Here is a 24193-nt window from a genome sequence, read left to right as displayed (position 1 = left end):
TCAACTGTACATGATTCCCTAACCTGCAGGAAAAACAACTGTACATGATTCCTTAACTTCCAGGAATAACAACTGTACATGTTTCCCTAGCCTCGAGGAATAACAACTGTACATGATACCCTAACCACCTGGAATAACAACTGTACATGTTTCCCTGGCCTCAGGGAATAACAATTGTACATGATGCCCTAACCTTTTTGTATGTATACAAATCTCTAAGGTTGCTGATATTTGTAAATCTTGAATGTTTCTTATCATCTGCTGAATTTGGCAGAAGACTTTTTATAACCTCTGTTACTATTCCCAAACTATCGTTTAATGGAGAAAAAAACAGACTTGTGTAAATCTTTATAACAACTTGTAAATTATATGTTTCACATCTATACAGGAATTATAAAATAATCTGAGTATTATATGGTTTGTATATCTGGTATATTTCCAGAGTTAACAATGAAATGCTTTCAGTTCTAATAGACTGAAGACTGAAATGTTTCATATAAATGTTAACTGACATTATCATATGATGCATTTATATGGCTACGAAGAGTCTATGATGTTTTCCATGGGAAAAGTCTACTCCAAGCATACTTTATTTCTGTAGACTTGTCATTGTTTTAAGTAAAGGATGTGAAAATAACTGGTCTACTTTTCACTAAGTTTGTAGCATTAAAAAGGGGGGGTCCTGATCCGAAATCCCAGTCTTAAAAACATGGAATCATGAGGTCCCGAATTTAAAAAATTTTAAATCCAGATATCCTGAAATTCAAAAAAAAAAAAGAATTCCCAGATCCCGAAAGGATCAATCCCAAAATTCTGGAGTACTGATAAAGGTTCTGCCCCCCCCCCCCCCCCCCCCCCTCAGCAGTGCTGAGACCTTTGGGTGTTTATTAAAAGAGCTAAAATCAATTGAGATCTCCATGAAATCTTACAAGGACCTGGTCACCAGGAATAGTAACTATGACCTGAAGGTGTTGACCTCAGAACCAATAGGGGTCTTCAGTTCATAACATGTGATCATATTTGCAATATGTGTAACAATGCCATGTAACAGGTTATAAAAATACTATCCAAAACTTCTTTCCACACAGGTTTCTGTCTATAAATTTCTATAATTGTGACCTTGACTTAGACAGGATTAACCTCAAATTAGATACCTCTTTTCCTCTCACAATTTTAGACCTTATATCCAAGTTAGTTTGCTAAGTGATACAAAGTGTTTGACTTAGAATCTGGAAACTACTTTCCTGCACATTTTTTTTACTATTTCAAGTAAAATGACCTTGAGTCTAGAAGAGGTGACCTTAAAATTAAAAGGGATCTTCCATATTATGTGACCACATATCCAAGTAAGGTTGCAATCTCATAAAAAATACTTATATTTATGAACATAACTAAAGACCTAGAAAATATCAGAAGAAATACTTAAAATGTCATTGCCATCATACAAATTAAGCTGGTCTTTCCCAAAGTGCATTATGCTGTCCTTGTTAAAGCATTAACTCTATTGTGTAGGATGTTAAACACCCCAAACACCCTCAAGTGCATAACAAAGAGCTGGCATATTTCTAAAGTTAAGAAAATGAGTAATGAAGTACATGCATTCAACGTTTTTTATGCTATAAAAATTAATCAAAAAGACAGATCACGTTTCCTGAGACTTGTTTACTAAGCATGCTTATTATTTTCTTGTCCTATATGAACCAGCCACTAGCTATTTACTTAAAAAAAATTAAGTCAATATTCATTCCATAGCTTTTGTTGTTAAAGTGCTTCCTTCTCTATAGCTATCAAATACATTTCTTAGGTTTAACTTTATTCTAGGAAAGCAGATTAAGATAAAAAATGTCACAGTATCATGTCAGAATCAAACGATGCTTAAAATGTCACACAAGTCTTGTTTACTGACCATAATACAAAATAACTTTGAGTTGATTGATTAATTGTTGCTTGCCGAGTCCAGTGGCAAACATTTCATGCATTTTTAGGACAAGAACAAATTATAAATGGAAGCAATAAAGGTTCTGCAAGGTAGGTTGATCTTGGTGAAGGGCAGGAAATTAGAATTGCCACAGGAGAATGAGAGAATGCTTCATACATGCAGAAATTTTGCCTTGTAACAGTCACCTGTAAACCCTCATTTGCTGTAAGGGTTCTTTAAACATGCAGAGAACCCAGTCAATCCTGAGGGTAACTGTGGAACTATCAATTACCAATATAATTTATATTTCCTCCTCCCTGTTATAACTGTATTGTGTCTGGATTTAATCTGGGGTTTTACAAGAAAAAGGATCATGGTTCTTGAAATGATCATGCAATTACAGTATATATTGGTATCTATACTGAGTAAAATCAAATCCTACAATTCTAAGTATCATTAAATTCAAAATTAACTCCATATTTTCCCTTGAAACCGTTGTTTAATCTAGAGGTATGAAGTTTTATTAATTTTTTAGGTGGTCAAATTTAGTAGAAAAAAAACCAGATTTTATAATTAGTCATTCATCAATAGGTTAATACAATTATATCAAAACTACAACTGACTAGCACTGACTGGCTACTATTATGAACATGCACTTAATTAAAAAATCTTACCTTTTTTAGTTTTATATGTTTCCAAAATTTTCATGTAAAATAATTTGAATTTATTGCAATTTTTTATAACTTGATTTTTCTAAATAAATATTCAAAATATTTTTTTTTTATTGTACATTTTTTCTGATAAAGATCCGTAAATTTTTATTCATACTGTTTTAAATTTCCATCATTGGATAAAAGGCAGTTGATCGTTTCATATGGTGTATCTTAATGTACTGTCGATTCATTTATTTTCATGGGTACCAATTCTCATGGTAATCTGATTCTGTGGCTTTGCCGAAGTCTGATAGACAATTAGTAATTTGTTGAACATTCGATGATTTAGAGCTTTACATAACATTGTGACATATACAACAATTTGTGACTTTTTTTATAATTTGGTTGCAGACTTATTGATGGATATCCCACATCTCATTTTATTCTGATTATATATTTTCTAATCAATTTTCTTTACATTCATTGTGATGCATTTCTTTTGTGGTTCAGTATTCTATATCTGACTGTCCAAGTTTAAGGTCCACTTTTGAAGTCTTTTCAGTTCTAGTGTATGAATTCAATTATATTTTAGTTCAACCATGACTTACTTATGTGAGCAGATAATTTGGCCAGATGAGGCCCAAAAACAGCAATACTGAATCTTCTATTGTAATGATTTCCTATCAATTTTAAAGTATTTGGACTCAATCCACTATGGTTACAGCTAGGGTTTGTTACTGAACTTCTATCAGTAGAATTTATTTTTGATTCTGCAAGATTTGAAAACATACTTCATGTAAATCAAATTTAATGAATAAGATATATCCAGTGACACAATACTGTTATTTATCACATCTCAGATAAATTATTGAAGTTATTAAAATCCAAAGGGGATTCAAGTTACCCCCTAATGAATTTTACTAACCCTCTATGGATCAGTAAAGGGATCAGTTGCAAGATATTATGAGATATAACTCAGAGTAAAGGAAAGATAATATCCACCCCTATAAGCATAACTTAGCATAACCGAGGGGGAGGACAGGGGGTACCCTTCTCCCTTCTCCCACCCTCTTCTCCTTTCTCCTACCCCCCTTCTCCTTTCTCCCTGTCTCCCTTACCCCTGTCCTCCCCCTCATAACCGGAAGTGACAAAATGTGTGTGAAAAAATTTGCTATAAATGAACAAATACCAGTAAAGCAACACAAAAAGTAGTATAAAATCAAAAACTGCTGGAGTAAAAAATTCCAAAAACTATATGCTGCTCTCCTTAGGGAACAAAAAATATGACCCTCTTTTACTAGTAACAAAGAGCAATACTGCAAAATATGTTTATACACAATCAAAGCCTAAAAACACATATTGTAATTTTTTTTATCTGGTACAGTTAACAGATATCACAAGATGTCAACTGTATCTTTTTCAGAGGGTCAGACAATTTGAGTTAAAATATCTTAATAAAAGATGTACCTTTTGGTGAGCAGGTTAAATGACAGTGAAAACAACATAAGCTTCAAATACACTTATAGTTTGAGTTCATAATCTAAAAAATAAAAGTTTGTCTCCACTAACACTACTAATGTCTCCACTAACACTACTAACCTTCATGTAAGTTGTGGTGATTTGAATGAATGATCAGGTCTAATATTCCATGTCTAAATCTGTTCCCTCCTGCATGTAAAATGGGCATGCTTAAGCTTCGTTCTGGTCTCTGTAAAAAAGATTCCAAATAATATCAATCAGTTTATTGGTTGTTGGTTATGACATGTATTGACAGGTTTACTACCATCATGACATGTACTGTCAAGTTAACTGCTGTATAAATGTCTTGACAGGTTTACTACCATCATGATATGTACTGTCAAGTTAACTGCTGTTTAAATGTATTGACAGGTTTACTACCATCATGACATGTACTGTCAAGTTAACTGCTGTATAAATGTATTGACAGGTTTACTACCATCATGACATGTACTGTCAAGTTAACTGCTGTCATAAAATGTCCCAATATATGTATGTACTAACAGGCATGCTTCTTTCATAACCCTTACAATCTAGTTAACTACTGTCATGACATGTATAAACAGGTATATATACTGCCTTCATTACATGTCCTGACAGGTTGACAAATATCATGGTATGTATTGACAGGTGTACTTCTTTCATGACATGTACAATCCAGTAAACTACTGTCATGACATGTACTAACAGGTATACTGCCTTCGTTACATGTTCTGAAAGGTAAACTGTCATCGTGGAATTAACTTAGATGCTAACTAGACACATGAAATGAACTGACAGTTTTACTGACATCATGACAAGTACTGACATTCTTACTACTGACATTACATGTATGACAGGTTTTACTAACATCAAGTTATGTACTGACATATTTACTGACATCATGGCATTTACTGACAGGTTAACAGAAAAGTTGACTGCTGTCAATGCCAGTACTGACAGATTTACAGCTGTCATGACATAACTGACAGGTTTACAGAAAACTTGACTGCTGTTAATTGCAGTACTGACAGATTTATGGACACATGACATATGAAGACAGACTGACAGCTGTCATGACATAACTGACAGGTTTACAGAAAAGTTGACTGCTGCCAATGCCAGTACTGACAGATTTTACGGAAATATGACATGTGAAGACAGACTGACAGGTTTACAGAAAAGTTGACTGCTGCCAATGTCAGTACTGACAGATTTTACTGACACATGACACGTGAAGACAGACTGCCTGTTGTCATATGTTTAGACAAGTTTATGGACTACATGACATCTATTGACAGGTTTACTGCTGTCAAGATATGTTCTGCCATGTTTATGGCCATCATAGTATGCCTTAATTTGCATATTTTTTATGATTTATGTCTTGAGTAGGCATCAGTCATAGTATGAACTGCTAGGCAATGTCTGACATGGTATGTTTTGGTGTTTTTAAATCTACCATGTGTCTGTGCTCCTAGAGGAGGTGTCTACTATTGCAGGCACAACACGAGATATTATCTGATACTCTATTTATCTCCTAAGTTTGAAGCCTGTTGAATTCCTGATAGTAGTGAAAATGTCATTTTTTTATGGGCAAATATTTTCCTTCACACTATCCAAACCAAACAATTATAATCAATAAAAATCACAATTGATCGTTTTTATGAACTAATCTTATAATTATAAATTTCCAGGAATAAGTGTTCCAGTTACAGATTTTCAATAGAATTTCATTTCATTTTCAAGGACTGAGTTATCTAGAAAAACATTCCTGAACACTCTATTGATTTGCATAGACATTAATTACATCAGATTACTTTAATTTTTTTCTGATCCAATATTCTTAATGAATCCATACAATATAGATAATAGGTATGTCTCGCTTAATGGAGTTATTACCATGGAAACAAAACAATTGATGACAAATAAGGGATGACAGTTTAATAAACGCCACTGCTCATTTCATAAAGCTGTACCGGTAATTAGAAATAAATATGCTGATTTTGTGAAGTTCAGGTTTAACTGGTAATTATTACAGAGTTAATAATATATACTACATGTATATTAGGAATAATGAAATTTTAGCTCGATCTCCAAAGACATAAATTTTACCGTCACATATTTAGTTAATATAGTAAACTTTCCTTGAACCTCTATCAAACATGTCTGTGCTTACTAAATTCAGACAGAGATTCAGATAGAAGAATCCAGAAGGACTAAAATACAGATATCCCCTTCAAATATTTAAATGAAAGCAAGACAGTTTGGCTGTCATTTGGGTCTAAATTGAAAATTGAAAAATCTCAAAAAGAAATAATATCTACATCTTTATTATAAAATTTGACCAACTATGATAAACTAAACATTTTATGAACTTTCTTCTTTTTCTTCTTCTTCCTAGTACAGCGGCTTAAATACAATAATTAATTAGCCAGACAGGATCCTTCAAATGTTAAGGTGAAGGGAGATACCACCTTTGAAGGATTCTAGAGAGGATGACATGCAAATTACCTCTGGGAGATCATTTCAAACAGCAATAGTGCTTGGAAAAAATTCTTAACTTGTACATATGCTGAAACTTATGTTGTCCTCTAGTACCCCTGTCAGAAACTTTGTGTTTTCTTTTTAGTAATTTCTTTTTATATGCTTTCCATAACTGAACTTTTTGCCTGAATCTGTGAGCATCTGGACCCTAAATCATATTTCCCCAACACTATTCTAGATTTTAATGTATCCATAAAAAAAAAGTACAACAGAAAAGCTAAATCTGAGCATGTCTTTCAAAAAGACGAGTAATAAAACTATAATTCCATTATTTCATATGGAAAATATATCCACATATATATTTGTTCCTAACTGTCATGGAGACTGAAATTTTATAGTTTCTGCAATTAATGGCCGTTGAATCTGAACCTCCTTTTGATAATTCCTCCTGTCAGATAAAGATGAGTTATTGGTCTTATTAGTGCTTTACTATGTTACTATCCCATAATCCCTCAAGGAAGTTAAAAGTTTTATAATTACATTATATGCATGTTTCATAAGGGATTTGTAATTCTAATTGACAGGTAACAACTGCAAGGCATTCTTAAATCAATTTTCATTTCTCAATAAAATTCAATCTTCATCACTGCGCTTCCGATGACAACATCAGTCACACCAGTGGAAAACAAAAAGAAAAGCTTTATTTAACTCTGTAATTTATGTAACTAATTGTAGGCATAAAATGTATTTATAAGAATTGAACTTATTTGAACACTTCTTTTTTTGTAATGTGATAAGGTTGTTAAAGTGTTGATAATGTGTGCTATAATAGAATGAAGCGCTCCTGTGTTTTATAAAAATGTGGACCATTCAATGCATGTACACTCATACCAAATAACAAAATGAAGCATTCAATTTTTAAGACCATATGTGGATGCAACATTAGGCCCAACTTTGGCCTGGAATTTACTGCCAGTTTGAATTAACCAGAGATGATGTACTATGATTCTATACCCTAATACCCCTTATAATTGAGTACCATACTTCAAGCTCAAGACTTCAAGAGCATTGACCATCTAACCAGTTGTTTTGATACTGCCAAATCTAGCATCAGATTAATTACTGTATTAAAAGCTGCAGTGATTTGTTTATTTTTCATTTCATTATCAATTAGAGATCTATTTCACTGTTTTGATACAAGATGACAAATGTAGCACTGACATGCATTAATCTACAACAATGCTTCATGCAAGATTAGTTATCTACGTTAACTAATAATTCATGGTTACACAAGAAATTATATCAATTTCTCATATTGAAATTGTGTTCTGTAAACATCATTATGCAAAGCTAACCTTGATCAACCTTGGTAAAAAAAAAGCAGCATGTCAACAAACACAAGTTAAATATAAATTCTACCACACAACACCATTGATTACAATATTTATCCACTCACAACATTAATTTTCAAAAATTAAAATGCAATGTTTACCGAGCATTTTAAAATTGGAAAATTTAACCAAGTATGGAAAAATATTGTGGTCCAAAAGGTCAATGGGTTGAATGGAAGAATCTGTTTCTTTAATGATTTAATGGAAAGTAATTAATAATACAATGTTCTGAATGGAAATGGCGGGAAATCATAAGAGACCAATTCAATTAACCAATTGTTAATGAAAATTTATCATACTGATCAGAACTGGTTTAAATTCATATACAAAATTAGAGAATAATGAAATACCAGTTAAAAGTGGTAGTAAGATGGTCAATACTTCTAAATAGTGAAGCATTCAATATTATTTCATATCGGTTAAGAATTAATAGCTCCTCTCATTGGATAACAAGGAGCCACATGAAATTCTTTATTTTTTAGGAAAAAAAAAACATTGTTTTTTAACAGAAAAAAAACGGACTAAAAAAAACGGTAGTTTACGGATTTTTACATGGTAATGACCAGTGCCGCGTGGTTTCTGTGTTTAGAGTTATGTCAAAATTATATTATAGTTTTTTGAATGTTCACCATATGTTTCGTTAATAATAGAATTAAAGAAAACTTTATTTTGAATTCATATACTGAAATATTGCACTTAAATGAATGGCAGTGACTTTGAGTTATCACAATGACTGATCTTCATTCTTTCCTATAGAAACCTTATAATAATTCAAATTTGCTGTAAATAATTTAAATTTATGCAAAGTTTTGAAAACATGATTCCTCAATGAAATAAGCATAATAATTATTGAAGAACTGGTCATTATTGTGATACATGGACTGCCCATGGGACAGTGATATTGACTGTGACAGAGATAATGACCTCGCTAAGTCAATGCCACTGTCCTGTGGGCAATCCATATATTACGATAATGACCAGTTTTTCAATAACTATTATACTAAATAGTTGAATGAAAAGCCTGAATTTTGCATTTTTGTCATCTGATGCTCTTCTTAGGATTTTTAATGATGACTTGTAGTTGTTCACATCCTTATTTGTTTGTCTATGGTGGAAAGTTGTCTCATGGTCAATCATACCATGATATATCTCCTAAAAGTAACTGACAACAATAACAGGGAATCTAAAGAAAAATAAAATCAGATTGGGAATAACAATGAAACTTTATATTTATTTAAGGATTTTAGAGTTTTGTCTGGAATTTAGAAACAAAAAAACAAAAGCTTCTTATTGAACATTATTTTTGTCCTTCTTTTAACCCCTCATAATGAGGCAGGTGTTTTAACAATGTCAGCCTCTACATCTATTAAAATAATATCAAATCATGATCCTTCTCTTAAAAAGAAGCATGAATGTGCTTGTATATATAGTTACTCATTTGTTTGTAATACTGTGTACCATATTTAGGAGGAAGTCAAATTACATTGTTATTTCCTTTCATACGGTACAACTTCCATGATTATATTTAGAAAGGAAGTCAAATGAGAAACGGTAATTCATTCAATATTACGTGAAATGTTCTTTTCAAAAGAATATTTTTTTAGGGTAATAACTAAAATGTCTCCATTTGACTTGTGACTGTTGTCTTCTTGTCAACGTATTGCCATAATATCTATGCCTGTTGGAACAAATATTCTATACCATTTATTCTGTTAGGAACATATACTGTAATATTTATTCCTTTGAAAATAATATTCCAGAATATTTTTTCCTTTTGGAACTTATATTATGAAGGAACTTCTATTCCGTTACAGTCTCATGCGGTGAAAAACAGTATTATACAAAACAGGCTTTTATTTTGACTTTGGATTATTTTTATCTAAGGACTATGCATAATTTCTCGTGATTGAAATCTTTTAATAAATTCCATGTTTAATCTGTATTATATTGTTCTGTGCGAGGCACAACACTTTCTATTACTAAGCAGATAGCACATTTTCAATAGAATGTACTGTGCCAGGCACAACACTATCTATACAAAATAAATTGTATGGAAAGTGTTAATTATGCACTGCTCAAAACATTAAAATACAGAATAAATACGAAATTTATCAAAAATTTCGAGCACAAGAAATTATGCAAATTCCATAATTAAAAATAATTCCAAGTTGAAATAATAGCCTGTTACAAGTTATTGCAATCTGGTAATATATCTAGATTATCACATAAAAATACAAACCTCTTGTGTTTCAACTTTGTTGCATCGTTTCTTCAAGCAGCTTTTAACTCTGTCTTCTATTTGTGAATTAAACTTCATGAAAAGAACATAAGCAATATATCCAAAAAATAATATCAACGCTTCGTACCACTCTATGATCTCATCGTAAAAAAAAGCAATTAGTAATATTAAGTCTATACTGTAAAACGTAACATCTCGGAATAATGGCCACCATGTCAGATTTAAAACTGTTTTACTAAATATAGCACACATACCAATCACAAATAAAATATTGAACACAGCAGATCCAACAATCGTTCCTATACCCACGTTATTCTTGGCAAAAAAGATTCCAAATAGACTCGTAAAAAGTTCTGGAGCACTACCACCAGCAGCCATAAAAGTTGCTCCAGCTACATCCTCGGTTATTTTAAATCTCTCTATTATAACTCCAAGAGCTGGTACAAAGAACTCATCACATACAATAGCCAACGCTATAAACATATATATCAATCCAATCACATGTAAGACGACGGCACCATTCTTTAATTGTTCGTCTGTAAATGCATCTGGAGGATAAAGACTATCATCACCAGAGTCTGATGTGTTTAAAAGTTTCCGTGAAGCAAAGTGTGTATCTTCTGCAATATATCTAATATTTCCTTGTCTATAACTAGTAAATAAGATTATAATAAATGCAGTACAAAATGATCCAAAAAGCATAAACAAGCGCACCTTTCTTGATTGTTTTCTAAAAGATTTGTTCCGCAGCATGATTCTTGATTATATTATTAAAAAATTCGATTAAATACAGTTACATCTTCATCTGACAGTAGTGGTAAACATTAAAAATTTAAACTGGACTATCTTTTAAGGAGGTAACCATTCCATAGCTTATTGAAGGTCATGAACTTTTGTCAAATATCTGCTCCTGTAATAACAAGTCTTTTTTCATTATTCTGTCCTCCTGATATATCTGTTGAATTGATCCTGCCTGAAAGAATAAAAATAATATATTGTTATTTGAGAATTTAAGTTTCATTATAGAGTTATAGATATAAGAAAATGTTTTACATTGTCATTTCGGGGCCTTTTATAGCTGACTATGGGGTATGGGCTTTGCTCATTGTTGAAGGCCGTACGGTGACCTATATTTGTTAATTGTTGTGTCATTTTGATCTCTTGTGGAGAGTTGTCTCATTGGCAATCATACCACATCTTCCTTTTTTATATGTAATATGAGTGCCAATGAGACAACTCTCCATCAAAGTCACAATTTACAAAAGTAAACCATTATAGGTCAAAGTACGATCTTCAACACAGAGCCTTGGCTTGTACACACATACTTAAATAAATAAATTTGGTGTATTTACTGTCTTCTGATTGGTTAAAATTATTAGTTTCATTTTCAATGTTGTCAATTTTGAAGGCGACACGCCCACTCTGACGTTGTGCATGTATTCATACGCCAGCATGTGTGTACGTTGTTATTGTTAATATATATAATATAAAAAGTTCTTTGAGCTTTATTTTTGATAGAAATTTATTTATAATGAATGGCAATAATTTATTTTGATTTTATTGAACCATAAAACTAATTTTTGACTCTTCACATTTTACATAATCCGCTTCGCGGATTATTCAATGTGAAGAGTCAAAAATTAGTTTTATGGTTCAATAAATTCAAAATAGATAACAGCCATTCATTAAATATATGTTGCCCAAGGATGTCTTTTGGATATTATATAGACACTTGTCTATTGTTGAAGACTATATGCTTCCAACAGATGTCTTTTGGATCTTTGCATTTTTGGGATGTGTTTCAGAGTCATATAGCCTATGTCTCCTGTTATTACAACTATGGGGTATTTAAGAACCTTGAATTTAATATTAATTATCAAATGTCACTCCATTTTATTAGATAAACTTGAATCAAAGTCTATAATTGGATGAAAACTGAATAAGATTATTGCAATGCAATATGCAATATAAATCTATTATATTGAAATACTATATTCCACCATATGGAAAAACCATATTCAACTTCATTGAATTACTATATTCCACGCTGTTGAAAAAGTATATCCTCCTCATTGAAAAACTATATCCTCCTCATTGAAAAACCATATTCCACATTATTGAAAAACTATATCCCCCCTCATTGAAAAACTATATCCCCCTCATTGAAAAATTACATTCCCCCCTCATTGACAAACTATATTCCCCTTCATTGAAAAACTAAATTTTACCTGATTGAAAAACTAACTTCTGTTTTATCCATTGATACTACTAATCATGAACTTATATTGTATTACTTTCATAAAACACATATACATACTAGCATTTTAAACTTATTCACCAATAAATTGATCAAAATATCATGTTTTGATGATGATTACAAAAATATCAAATTAGTTTTCCTAATAAAGGAGTTATGATGTATTTTTCAACGTAAATAAACTCAAATTTGATTCATTTATATAGAAGTTTCAAATGAACAGGTACAATAGTTCTATAAGTACACTGAAAATAGTGAAATATGAAAACTAAACAACTTTGGCATTTCCTGTTCTTAAATCCATTAACTGATCAATTCTATATTAAATTTTAAATTATAGTGTAGGATAAAGTTTTCAAAATAGAGCTATAATCCATAAAATTGTCAATTTAAAACAGATTTCAAAGAGAATTTGATGACAATATATTAGATAGCAAAATCTATACTGCTACAACTGAATTGGATATGAATTATACCAACAGATTATGGTATGGTAATGCCTAATAGTAATGAGTTCCAAGTTTCATATATTGGAGGTTGAATTGCTGGATTAAGTTCGAGTCAATTCTACATAAGAAAATGCCTCTACCAAGTCAGGAATATGACAGTTGTTATCCATTTGTTATTGAGATTTTGAATTTGCCATTTGATTACATACTTTCTGTTTTGAATTTTCCTCAGAGTTAGGTATTTTTGTTATTTTTCTTTTTAGTTATTTTGAACTTTGTTGGCTTTGTTCAAAGAAAATTCATATAACTTTTCCTTCTTTTCTTAAATATATCATATATTATACATAAATTTTTCTTCCAAATTAAAAAAAAATCAGTGTAAAGTCCAACAATCTCTGGGAAATAAAAATAGAACTTGGTGAATTTGAAATGTATATTAAAAGTTATCCTTTCCTATAGTATCTCTTAATGGTGAAAGTCAGAAGCCAGGGAGAATGGTTTATTGAAAATATTGAATCACATACACTTATCATTTACTTTTCTATTTTGTTATATTTCATCACTGTTCTTTGTTCTCTATCTAGTTTTTTTAAGGTGGTATGGGAGTCTAAAATAAAAACGATAAAAGCATGAAATGAACAAAGGTGGGCACCAATACACACAAATGCTTAAATCTCATAGAGATGATAAATCTAGCACAGCTTCATTTTTCCATAAATTTGACAAATAATCTATCCAAAAAGGAGGTACCTGAACACAGGTGTGTATCAAAATAAAATAAGGGAAGGAAAAGGTGAATGTGTTAAAGATACAACAACCCAACCAAAGAGCAGAAACAGCCAAAAAAAACACACAAGTGTGTACCTGAAAACAGGTGGGCATTAAAAACACAAGCAGCACCTGAACACTTGTGGGTACCAAAAACCAAATATGTGTAACTGAAAACAGTTTGGTATCAAAAACACAAGCAGGAACCTGAAAACATGCGGGTACCAAAAACATAACCGGATTGACACTCTTTTTTTCAACAGCCAACTGGGACTAATATATATTTGATCCAAGCTGGGAAAGAAACTGGAATTTTCACATGGTTACATGTATGTATTTCAAAACTTGACCTTAATTGCTAAGTAAATTCTTAGAAATATTTTGTTATAAAGAGGAGAATATTTTATTCTTGTGTTTCTTTTATTCTAGTCACAGTTAACCAACAACCAATCAATCAATTTAGTCACATTTAATCATGTTATGTGTTACTGATCTTTTTTTTACTTCTTGAGGATTTATCTTTTGAAGAAAAAGAAAATAACTTTTAAAAGAAATATTGATTTTCTTGTATAATATTAAAACAAAATGAAAATTCTGTAATTTTAACAATTAGTAATCCTTAAATTGTATGACAAATTTGCCACTGGAGGCAACTATAAATCAACATCAAAGTTATATTCTTACCTGTTACTGTAAAAGTGAATTTTTAAATTTCCAAAGTAAAATGAAAACAAGAAGATTATTTTGAATCCTTCCAATAAAATGATGTTTGCAAGTTGTCACAGTTCAAATTGTCAACTGAGCAGGAAAGCCCTAGGAACTAATTAAAAGCAAAACTAATTAGCGATCTAAATCGTCTGCAGCCTTATTTATAACAGTTATTTTGTTGCTATGATGAATTGAACGAAGAAAAATAAAAAGTAATTTAGCTGACATCCACTTTTATCCGTGTGTTTATAGCTGTAGATTTTTCATTACCTATACACCAATCAATATATGAGCATCCTACGTTGTCCATAATGACGATTCCGTTACTGATGATTTTAAAGACAGAAACATCCTGTCGATTTAAATCAATACTGGTCTTCACAAAATTCACTCAATAAAAACAGATTTCATAAATAGAGGATTAGAGAAATTATACCTCTTATGTCCAACTATTTAATAATCTGGACTGATATGTCACAATCTATAACTCTTAGGCTTGCAAAATGCACTATAACGTCATAGTTTGCTCAGTAACAGTAAAAATAAACAGTGTTGTCCACGCTTTCCAAGCTAGTTAAACATTTTTATATCAATTATTGGTACATGTACTAACAGTTTTAAATGTCCAATATAGATTTCTTTATAATCCCCTAGGTCACCAGTTACTGTTTCAATATTAATTGTATCGTAATTTGAGTAATTAACAAACATTAAACACAAGTAATTATTCTACATGCAGAATCTTTACTGGTGGTCAATGGCATTAACATTCTTGTTTATTTGAAATCTTTACCAGAAAGAATTGATATAGTTTCATTTTTGTATACTGTAAAAAATAAATTTATAAGAGTCACAAGAAATAAATAAACTCAAATTAGAAGTGAAACACATTAAGATTTTATATCTTTAATATAATATTTTTTTCCATAAATCAGAGGTTGAATTTTAGGCTAATGAATAACTAGAAATTTTGACTAAATATCCATTATAGATTTCTTTGTAATCTCTAAGGTCATCAGTTTCAGTTTTAATATTAAAAGCATTGTAATTTTTCTATAGATTTTTCATATGGAATGCATTAGAAGAAATGAAGGTCTTGCGAAGAGTTGTCTCATTGGCAATCACACATCATTTTCCTTTCTATATTGGTGGGAAATCTTAGCTAGAGACTATAGGTGCTTACTAGGCAAAATTGTTAAATGTGTGTTTGCCTAGACAAAAGCCTAGGGGTTTTATAAATATTTGAGTATGCCAGTTAATATAAATACAATCCAAAGCATATTACTGTTTTATAATTAGTTATTAATTGAAAATGAAGATACATATGAATTTTTCATTAATTCAGACTTTAAACAGTTATAATATTAAAAAAACAAAACAATCAATAGATTTCACTAGATAGTAACCACTAACACTAAAAAAATATATTAAAAACCTCAGCTTTCACTTTATCAGATGTCTGCAATTATGTCTTTATGAATAGCTAATATGCATCTAAAGAAGAGAAACACATAATTGTCTTTACATTAAATTTAGAATGATAAAATTATTTTTAATCAAAAATGTACTCACCCGAGTTCAATTTTTGTCAAATCCAAACTTTTAGAAAAGTTATATTTAATGATATAATCCTTTATCTATTTATTTTTATACATTGTAGATTTGTTAAATGTCCAGGAAAGGTAGCGTCAAAAGAAAAAGAAATTAAAGGTCTTACCAGTAATGTATAAGGTATTTAATAATTACTAAAAGGGATTTAATTTAAATTATCTACAAAAACCGAGATAATTGATTTGAATTCAAATGTACAATTATAATTTAATAGTGTGAAAAATGAGTATTTTTGTTAAAATGTTATGTTAAGTAGTGACAAGACCTATTTAATAGCTAAATTTAATTAGTGTCACATAAAACATGTGTGAAAAATAAAAAAAATAGATTCAACACACTTATATTTTGTACAAGCAATATTTTCAGTCCTGTTCTTTTTGTTTGAAGCCAAGAGAAATAAATCATATCAATAGTCTATCAAGTACTAAAAGATATGCCAATTGATATACTTTCTGTCTGCCTAAATATAAAAAAGAAGATGTGGTATGATTGCCAATGAGACAACTGTCCACAAGAGACCAAAATGACACAGACATTAACAACTATAGGTCACTGTACAGCCTTCAACAATGAGCAAAGCCCATACCGCATAGTCAGTTATAAAAGGTCCCAATAAGACAATGTTAAAAACAATTCAAACGAGAAAACTAACGGCCTTATTTATATAAAAAAATGAACGAAAAACAAATATGTAACACATAAACAAACGACAACAACTGAATTACAGGCTCCTGACTTGGGACAGGCACATACTTAAATAATGTGGCAGGGTTAAACATGTTAGCGGGACCCCAACCCGCTCCCTAACCTGGGACAGTGGTATAACAGTACAACATAAGAACGAACTATAAAAATCAGTTGAAAAAGGCTTAACTCATAAGATGGACAAAAATACAAGTGGACGTGGCAGGGAACTTGTGCATCCCAACAACAAAAAGACACTAGGAACAGATCTAAGAGTACTCTCAGCTATCTGACAGCTAGTTCAAAGCCACTAACAACTAATAAAAAAATCATGCATCTAAGACTAAACTATCAATCCGTACACATCCAACATCCAATGAATTTAGTGTAAAGACGTCATAAACAGCCAGAGAAAAACATGACCTTGTGCAATGCCAAATTAGTTACAGGTATTGACAGATTGTAGATCCATGAATGTGTATATGTATATAACATACTAGTAATATTTAGTTTGCTTTTTATTTGCTGATAACAAAATCAATATTTATACCAGTAAATTGGCGCAAATGAGTTCTGAAAACTGGCGCATTTGATACTTTTGAAGAAAAAAAAATGGCGCAAATGATACCCCTGAAAAACAGTAATTGGCGCAAAAGGAGTGCTGCCAATATTTTTAAAGTAAAAAAAAAGATTTTTTCAATTTATTTATAATTTCTTTGTTTAATTCTGTTTAATTCAAATGACTTCATTTCTGAGATGTCAAAATACCCTTGATGTATTGGCAAGTTAATAGGAACAAATTCCCTTTCCTATCAATATGATGATCTTCTGATCATGGACCTTCCATGTTCTGATCAAGCAATATCTGCCACATTATGATTAGTTCCTGTCGAAAAACTATTTAGAATTGCTGTCAAAGTGTTCAGACCAGAGAGATGCAGACTAAATGAAAGAACATTAAAATAACTAATGGTTATCAAATGCAATGCTCAAACTATGCTTACATGAATATTTTACACATGCAATATACTTACATGTATAATATTGTTAAAAAATATTATGATGAAATTTAATGTGTAATTTAATTAATTACTTTAGTAAAGTAATTGTAATTTAATTAATTACATTTCAAAAATTGTGTAATGTGTAATTAGTGTAATTGATCATTTTTGCAATGTAATGTGTAATTCAATAAATTACATTCCAATGTAATTGACCCCAAGTCTGTCTAAAACATCCAAAGAATTTTTTACTCTCCAAAAATGGTTTATATCACTATGTTCATATATTTTATTACAATAGTTTATGATGAGCTCTTTAATAGTAGTTGTTAAGAGCACTGAAAGATTAGTTGTAGAACACTTACTAGAAGCAGAGATGAAATGATATTTAAATGGTTTTTTGTGTAGTTTAGGTAGCCAATACATAGTAGGGACCTTCAAATGTTCAGAAGAAGCCTTAAGCTTTGAAGTGGTTGTGATATGTTTGTTTACTATATGACACTCTGTGGAGCGGATAGACTTGAATGAAGATGAATTTAAAATTTCATTCTAAAGAACGTCTGTGTAGTATTTACGGCATACCACCACCACATTGTTGGCTGCTCCCACTATCAACTAGTCTTTGTATGAAAGTAAATGGATAGTGGACAAGGAGTATTTAGTGACATCAGAAAATAAAATGATTGAGAAAACCATGTATACAAAACATTTGAAATCAAATGAAAATCATTAAATATTTTCCAGCTACTTCAAAAAAGATGGTCACATGACTCAGCAGAAATACAAAGTACCCTGCTATTGGTGAGATATAATTATAGCGCCTAATCCATCATGTATCAAGCTATTACTATCTTCACAAAACTAATGGAAAAGATAGTCATATAGGAAAGCATTGCATGATTTAAAACTCAATTTATACAACGTTGCTGAACATTGATTTTTTATTTTATATCATGATGAAAGAAATTCAAATAAGTATTTCAGCTCATTGAAAGGGTTTGAAATTCCAACTTTAATGACAAAATAGCATGAAATTTCATCCATTAGTTATCCTAATTTAATTGAGAAAAAAACATTAAAAAAACAAAACAATGGTTCTTACATTACACTAAGTTTGACACCAGCACAGTCAATGCCTTATAATAAAATCTTAAGCAATACAGATATATAATTTTTGGTATGATCTAATTTTTGTGAAACTTCCATTACATTTTACATAAAAATTATCTAACTAGTAATCAAAAGTTAACTGCACAGAAACATGAACAAGTCACATAAAGAGTAAGCCAACTCACAGTTGCAATCTCACTTTTCTATGAACTAAATATACAAGTAATCTCTGCCTAATTATACAACAATTGTTGGTGCATGTTTGTTTTATAACTGAAATGTGTGAAACTGTAAGGTTAATCATCTGATACTGTAAATGGAAAAATGTAGATCATACTGTGTAACATTTATCTATTATTCTGCGTGGTATATATACTTACATATAAATTAACTCACAAAGAGAAATATGGCACCAGTGACAATGAATTTCACACCAAATTGATCTTCAGTTTAAAGGATAACATCTGATGCTAGATTTTTATCATGCTTTCAACAAAATCTTGACTAAAACAAATTTGACACGTTTATTTTTCATAAAATTTTGACAAAGTATTTACTTTGACCCTTTGACAAAAATATACAATTTTTTTTAAATTTGAACCAATCAATTTATCAGAAAAATTACACTGGTTATATAGCAGTTTGACAAACACTAATTTTGATCATCAAGAAGCTTATTATTCCTAAAACATAATGTAATTTAAACTTTTAGCTGATTTTACAAAGTTATCTTCCTGTAGTGTTAGGTACCACCTTAAGAATATATACCCCCCTCCCAAAAAAAAAACCAAAACCAAACAAACCAAAAAAAAAAACTAAAAAAAAAGTCAGATCAATTTTTGTTTTTTCCTTGTTTTTTTTTTTAAATAAATTTATTCCACCTAGTAACTGAAAATTATTGTAAATATTTCCTTTTACATCAAAATATTTGCATTTCGCATTCAGAAAAATTCCGCAATATCAGCTTATTTGCATTTTTTCAAAGGTATTCCAAACTCTATTAAAACAAATTTCCTAGTTATTAATGCATATGTGACACATAAATTCCATCAGTGGAAGCATAGAGCATCATAATTCTAACATGCAAGAATACTACAATGGCATTTACATGATATTTAGACAAGCCAAGCACAACATTAAGACAAGCCAAGCTATGCTGTTCTGAATACACAATATCATTTACCAGGAAACATAAAACACTAAATAAATCATGAAAACAAGCAACTTTCATAGCTTTTACATCAAAAGATCATCTAGAGAATTTAAAACTAGAACTTTGATAGTTTTAACATTAAGGAAAGTTGGGGATGTACATTAACATTTAATGGTTATTACATGAACAGAATACAAATGCTATACCTAAGAACTTGATGTTTTTTTACATGAACAGAATACAAATGCATTACCTTAGAACTTGATGTTTCTTATATGAACAGAATACAAATGCAGTACCTTAGAACCTGGTGGTTCTTGCATGAACGGAATACAAATGCAGTATCTTAGAACTTGATGGTTCTTACATGAATAGAATACACATGCAGGACGGAAGAATTTGATAGTTCTTACATGAATAGAATACAAATGCAGGACGGAAGAATTTGATGGTTCTTACATGAATAGAATACAAATGCAGGATGGAAGAATTTGATGGTTCTTACATGAATAGAATACAAATGCAGTACGGAGGAATTTGATGGTTCTTACATGAATTGAATACAAATACAGTATGAAAGAATTTGATGGTTCTTACATGAATTGAATACAAATGCAGTACGGAAGAATTTGATGGTTCTTATATGAATTGAATACAAATGCAGGACGGAAGAATTTGATGGTTCTTACATGAATAGAATACAAATGCAGGATGGAAGAATTTGATGGTTCTTACATGAATAGAATACAAATGCAGTACGGAGGAATTTGATGGTTCTTACATGAATTGAATACAAATACAGTATGAAAGAATTTGATGGTTCTTACATGAATTGAATACAAATGCAGTACGGAAGAATTTGATGGTTCTTATATGAATTGAATACAAATGCAGGACGGAAGAATTTGATGGTTCTTACATGAATAGAATACACATGCAGGACGGAAGAATTTGATGGTTCTTACATGAATTGAATACAAATGCAGTACGGAAGAATTTGATGGTTCTTACATGAATTGAATACAAATGCCGGACGGAAGAATTTGATGGTTCTCACATGAATAGAATACACATGCAGTACGGAAGAATTTGATGGTTCTTACATGAATTGAATACAAATGCAGTACGGAAGAATTTGATGGTTCTTACATGAATTGAATACAAATGCAGTACGGAAGAATTTGATGGTTCTTACATGAATAGAATACACATGCAGGACGGAAGAATTTGATGGTTCTTACATGAATTGAATACAAATTCAGGACGGAAGAATTTGATGGTTCTTACATGAATAGAATACACATGCAGTACGGAAGAATTTGATGGTTCTTACATGAATTGAATACAAATGCAGTACGGAAGAATTTGATGGTTCTTACATGAATAGAATACAAATGCAGGACGGAAGAATTTGATGGTTCTTACATGAATTGAATACAAATGCAGTACGGAAGAATTTGATGGTTCTTACATGAATAGAATACAAATGCAGGACGGAAGAATTTGATGGTTCTTACATGAATTGAATACAAATGCAGTACGGAAGAATTTGATGGTTCTTACATGAATTGAATACAAATGCAGTACGGAAGAATTTGATGGTTCTTACATGAATTGAATACAAATGCAGGACGGAAGAATTTGATGGTTCTTACATGAATAGAATACACATGCAGGACGGAAGAATTTGATGGTTCTTACATGAATTGAATACAGTGACTGGCTGACCTAGTATCTTACCTATCAGCAATGTTACAAATCCAAAGATACGTAAAATAATTTTTTTAATAATTATAATTTTCACAATTCATTCAAATAATTTTATGAACTTATGGATGTGATATATTACTACTGATAAATAAAAACTGACCTGACTTGATAATTTCTCCTGTTATAAAAGGTATAAACTGTAATATGATGTCACATAGGTTTAAAGTATGACGTAACAATGAAGGTTGGGGATCAATGCTTATAGAAATTATTATAATGGTTTTAATGACACAGTTAGCAACCTGAAATTCAACTGTTTAAATAGTAATAAATACTATGTAGGTTTACGTAAAACTTGAGGTTTCATATTTATATTGCACAATTAAATAAAAAATTTCAGAAATATAATATTTTTTAATTTATAAAATTGTGTGGTTAACCAGAAATGATTTTTTATATAATTTTATTTACATTTTTGACCTATACCAAAAGTTTAAACATGATTTAACAAATGGTTAACCAATCAAACAAATAAATTTAAATGTTGTAAGGATTAAAATCAAGTATTGTTCTATTTTCTATTCAAATTTGTTTTCTGTTTAATAATGCCTTCATTACAGATATTTTGCATAAAAATTAAATATGCAACTAGCAAAAGGACTTACCCAAGGGCACTCAAAGTACAAAATGTACCGACCATGCAAAATCCTCAAGTGTAGTCAAGGTCTATTAAACCCCCCCTTGTCATCATCCTACAAAATGTATTGAGCTTTGCATTATGACAAAATAAAACTTCAGTGACTCAGTAGAGATAGCAATAAGTCAAATAACTTAAAACCAGTTCAACAAGAAGTTGACCATCTTTGGCACACATAATTGGTGCTTACACATGTTTCAAACTAGAAAAGTGTTAAAACAAACAATATCAAACAAAATCAAAAACAATATCTCCTTAGATATCTCCTACAAGGTGATAATCCCAAAAGGTTTACATCAAATATAGAAAGTAATGGGAAGAAGAGGAGGAAAATAACTAGTCATAGTAACAAGGTCTACATAGACAATAATTACCTCACAATAAAAGTGAGAAAAAATTAACACAAAACATCAGATATAAAGTTTCTCTAAAAAAGGTTCCTAAAATGGATCGGAAATATAAAAATTCATGAACCTGGGTAAAGTTCTATGGCTTTCTCATTTGGTGAGGACAATAAAATATATTTTAACATGTCTGTGACCTATACAAACTAAAATCTTTATTTCCTGTCTGCAAATAGCATTAATAAAAAGAACTATCACTTGAACATGGAAACAATAATCAACTTTATCAAATACATTGTAAATCTAGGCTATCTTTCTAATTCTTTTCAATTATCTTTATTCCTAATTAATTGCTTTTAGCCTACAAGAACAAAACTTAATGATTTTAATATGGCATGCCATCTGAACTCTTACATAAAACACATTAGTATTGGATCAACACAATTTACCTTATAACTCAATCAATATTTTCTTTAGTCTACAACTTGCTAGAGACATGCTACAGACTATTTAAGACCAGAAAGATTTTAAGCTTCTATCTCTAATGCTTTTTACAATACATTAAAGAGTGATAATAAAATTTGAGCCTTAAAGCGAGTATTGAGTATTGGGATGGGGACGGGGATGTAACCATCAACTCAATAAGTGGAGGTATAAATACTTAACTCATTTGTTCTATTCAATTTTTTTTTTTAATTTCTATAATCATGTTTCAAAAGTTTCTTTTCATGCATCATTTTCACATATATTTTTTATCAATCAATTTAAGAACTTTGAATAACTACTCTACCTCAGTTTGTATTGAAAAAGTCTCCACATAAATCAAATCAAATATTGGCCTAAGCCGCAAATATATACTTAACTGATATATAAATTTTCAATAACATTAAATGTTTATAGATTTAATATCGGATTATTGTTTATATGGTTTGCTTTTCTATTCAACTCAAATGAACCTTGCAAAGGATGTCTACACCTTTGATATTAAATAGACATAAATCGCACTATTTACAAAAAGCCATGAAATGCAATTGTTCCAGTGTTCTACTATAATGCACCCCACAATGGTACAAATATTAAAGTTTAAGATATAAAATCTTTTCATAGACCACTATTGACATTTATCTATCGATCTATGTGACTTACGTCATTAAAATCTACCTAAATATAGATATATAAAATTTAGTGCTACTTTCTGACATTCATTATCAATGTATAATGGTCTCAACTAAGATTTGTCGTTTTTAAATATTTAAATTAAATTTTGATTTAAATATTTTCAAAGGTCAAAGCACTGATGTTTTTACAATAAAGAGTGACAGTTGGCTGCTAACAGATGATCTGTCAAATGGAAAATTTCAAATGTCATGGCCAACTTCTTATAATATCCCTCAAAATGAAATTTGTCCCTTTTGGAAATACATGAAGAGATTAAAACATCAATATTCAGATCATTATTCATCTTGCAAATGCATCGTCTTAAAAGTTTAAACCTAAAACGCATGTGTGAAGAAAAAAA

General features: G+C 30.5%; 1 protein-coding gene across 8 annotated transcripts in view; it reads right to left on the bottom strand.

Moving 5' to 3' along the window:
* The window catches only part of LOC139520839 (sodium/potassium/calcium exchanger Nckx30C-like), a 105145-nt gene that overhangs the window by 40479 nt on the left and 40473 nt on the right, over positions 1 to 24193 (bottom strand). For 6 of the 8 annotated variants that reach the window (XM_071313821.1, XM_071313823.1, XM_071313820.1 and 3 more), the window contains 2 exons: positions 10183 to 11155; positions 4171 to 4279 (listed from right to left, as the gene is read on the bottom strand). In XM_071313821.1, coding sequence (XP_071169922.1) covers positions 4171 to 4279; positions 10183 to 10935 — 862 coding nt within the window. In that variant the 5' untranslated portion in view covers positions 10936 to 11155. Of the gene's footprint in view, positions 1 to 4170; positions 4280 to 10182; positions 11156 to 14340; positions 14758 to 21793; positions 21888 to 24193 lie in introns of those variants that run through there. The other 2 variants (XM_071313827.1, XM_071313826.1) reach the window with 2 other exon arrangements.

Source organism: Mytilus edulis, chromosome 4 (assembly GCF_963676685.1).
Source record: "Mytilus edulis chromosome 4, xbMytEdul2.2, whole genome shotgun sequence".
NCBI classification, from domain to species: domain Eukaryota; kingdom Metazoa; phylum Mollusca; class Bivalvia; order Mytilida; family Mytilidae; genus Mytilus; species Mytilus edulis.
Note: the sequence above shows the minus strand (reverse complement) of the source record. Positions and strands in the feature narration are given on the sequence as shown.